Source organism: Lolium rigidum, chromosome 2 (assembly GCF_022539505.1).
Source record: "Lolium rigidum isolate FL_2022 chromosome 2, APGP_CSIRO_Lrig_0.1, whole genome shotgun sequence".
NCBI lineage: Eukaryota > Viridiplantae > Streptophyta > Magnoliopsida > Poales > Poaceae > Lolium > Lolium rigidum.
The window spans coordinates 222,279,902-222,281,363 of record NC_061509.1 but is presented as its reverse complement, the minus strand read 5'-3'; the positions used below and the strand labels follow the sequence as shown (position 1 = coordinate 222,281,363).

Sequence of the window (1,462 nt, the reverse complement as noted above, 5' to 3'; positions counted from 1 at the left end):
CCCAGTAACGTATGCATGGCTCGTCGGCGCTGCAATGTGGCAGCCGCACCTCGTTCCCCGCGCGACACGGCGGCAGCATGCACCTAGCGCAGCCCAGCGCGGACCTGCTATAAAAGGAGGTGCCCAGGGGCCGGGATGCCCAAAGAGTCAGCACTCAGAGCTGCCATCGATACACACAAACCGAGTACGATCACTGAGGTTGAGAGTAGAGAATGGGAGGGCGCAGCAAGAAGCGTGGTATCTAATTAATTAGCACTTAGTGCATCATGAAATTAACTTATTGTATTACAAGCAGATTATCACTGGTTTGTTCATGGTGTTTTTTTTGTTATGTTTCGTGTTTTGGCCTGGATTTCAGGTGGTAAGGGGGCCAGCCGTGAGGGCGATGAGGAGAAGCCGGCGTCGGAGGAGGGGGAGGGGAGAAACGCGCTGCCGATGGCCAACGTGGTGCGCCTGATGAGGCAGGTGCTACCGCCGAACGTCAAAATCGCCGAGTCGGCCAAGCAGCTCACCCACGACTGCGCGGTGGAGTTCGTCAGCTTCGTCGGCGGCGAGGCGTCCGAGCGGGCCAGGACGGAGCACCGCCGCACCGTCGCGCCGGAGGACTTCACCTGGTCCTTCCAAAACCTCGGGTTCGACAGCTACGTCCAGCCCATGCAGACCTACCTCCGCGGCTACCGCGAGTATGACACCGCCCGCGGCAGGAGCAGCCGGGCGGCCGCACGGGCCTCGGCGGCGGAGGCTGTCGCGACGGCGCCGGTGTCGACTGGCGCCCCGGTGACGGTCACTGACGAGGAGCTGGAGTTCCTCCAGTCGATAGTCCCTGCACCTCCCGGAGGCTATTAGTTGGGTTAGTTCATAGCGGTGCGGCAAGTTTGTTTATCGGCCCAAGGTACATGGGCCGCCGCATGCCGCGCATGGGCATATAAGATCCGGCCGCCAGCCCTAAAAAAACAAAAAATCCGGACGGCGCCTATATGTTCTGCTCGAAGAAAATAAAATAAATCCTGGAATAAATGTGACACCTTCAAAACCGCATCGAATGCAGCAGGGATGAAGAACCCTGCAACGATTTCCGCATTATTTTCCAAAGAAAATGAGAACTCATAGTATTTGACGACTTAAATCTGGATGGCCAGATTGAAATTTTCACGGTTTGTTTGTTTGTACAATAATATAGGAATGTTACACAAAGTATCCTTTTTAGACGGTGGGTAGGAGAGGACGCCCTGGCAAGTGGCGTTCACACGTGTTGGTTGCATGGAGCACACCTACCAAAGGGAGAATTTTCTAAGAATTTTTCATTTTATTCTCTTATTCTGTGTATAAATTTTGCTACAAAAAACTTTTTCTTCAAGTAAATAATAGATTAGCACAATATATGTTGTTACATCCGCATCTGGTTGTGGTCAACGAGCGCAAAGTGGTTGGTGGAGGTGGGGGTGGGGGTATAGTACGACAA

The 1,462-nt window shown here is 53.6% G+C and overlaps 1 protein-coding gene across 1 annotated transcript; it reads left to right on the top strand.

The window, feature by feature from the left end:
• The first annotated feature begins 212 nt into the window (after window positions 1-212).
• LOC124688200 (nuclear transcription factor Y subunit B-1-like) lies at window positions 213-846 on the top strand. Its single transcript, XM_047221915.1, has 2 exons — window positions 213-237; window positions 359-846. The coding sequence occupies exons 1-2, from the start codon at window positions 213-215 to the stop codon at window positions 844-846; spliced, it is 513 nt and encodes a 170-aa protein (XP_047077871.1).
• The last annotated feature ends 616 nt before the right edge of the window (window positions 847-1,462 follow it).

Coding starts and splice junctions, on each gene's coding strand:
- LOC124688200 (XM_047221915.1), top strand. CDS start 213: ATGGGAGGGCGCAGCAAGAAGCGTG. Junction 238..358: donor AGGGCGCAGCAAGAAGCGTG/GTATCTAATTAA, acceptor CCTGGATTTCAG/GTGGTAAGGGGGCCAGCCGT.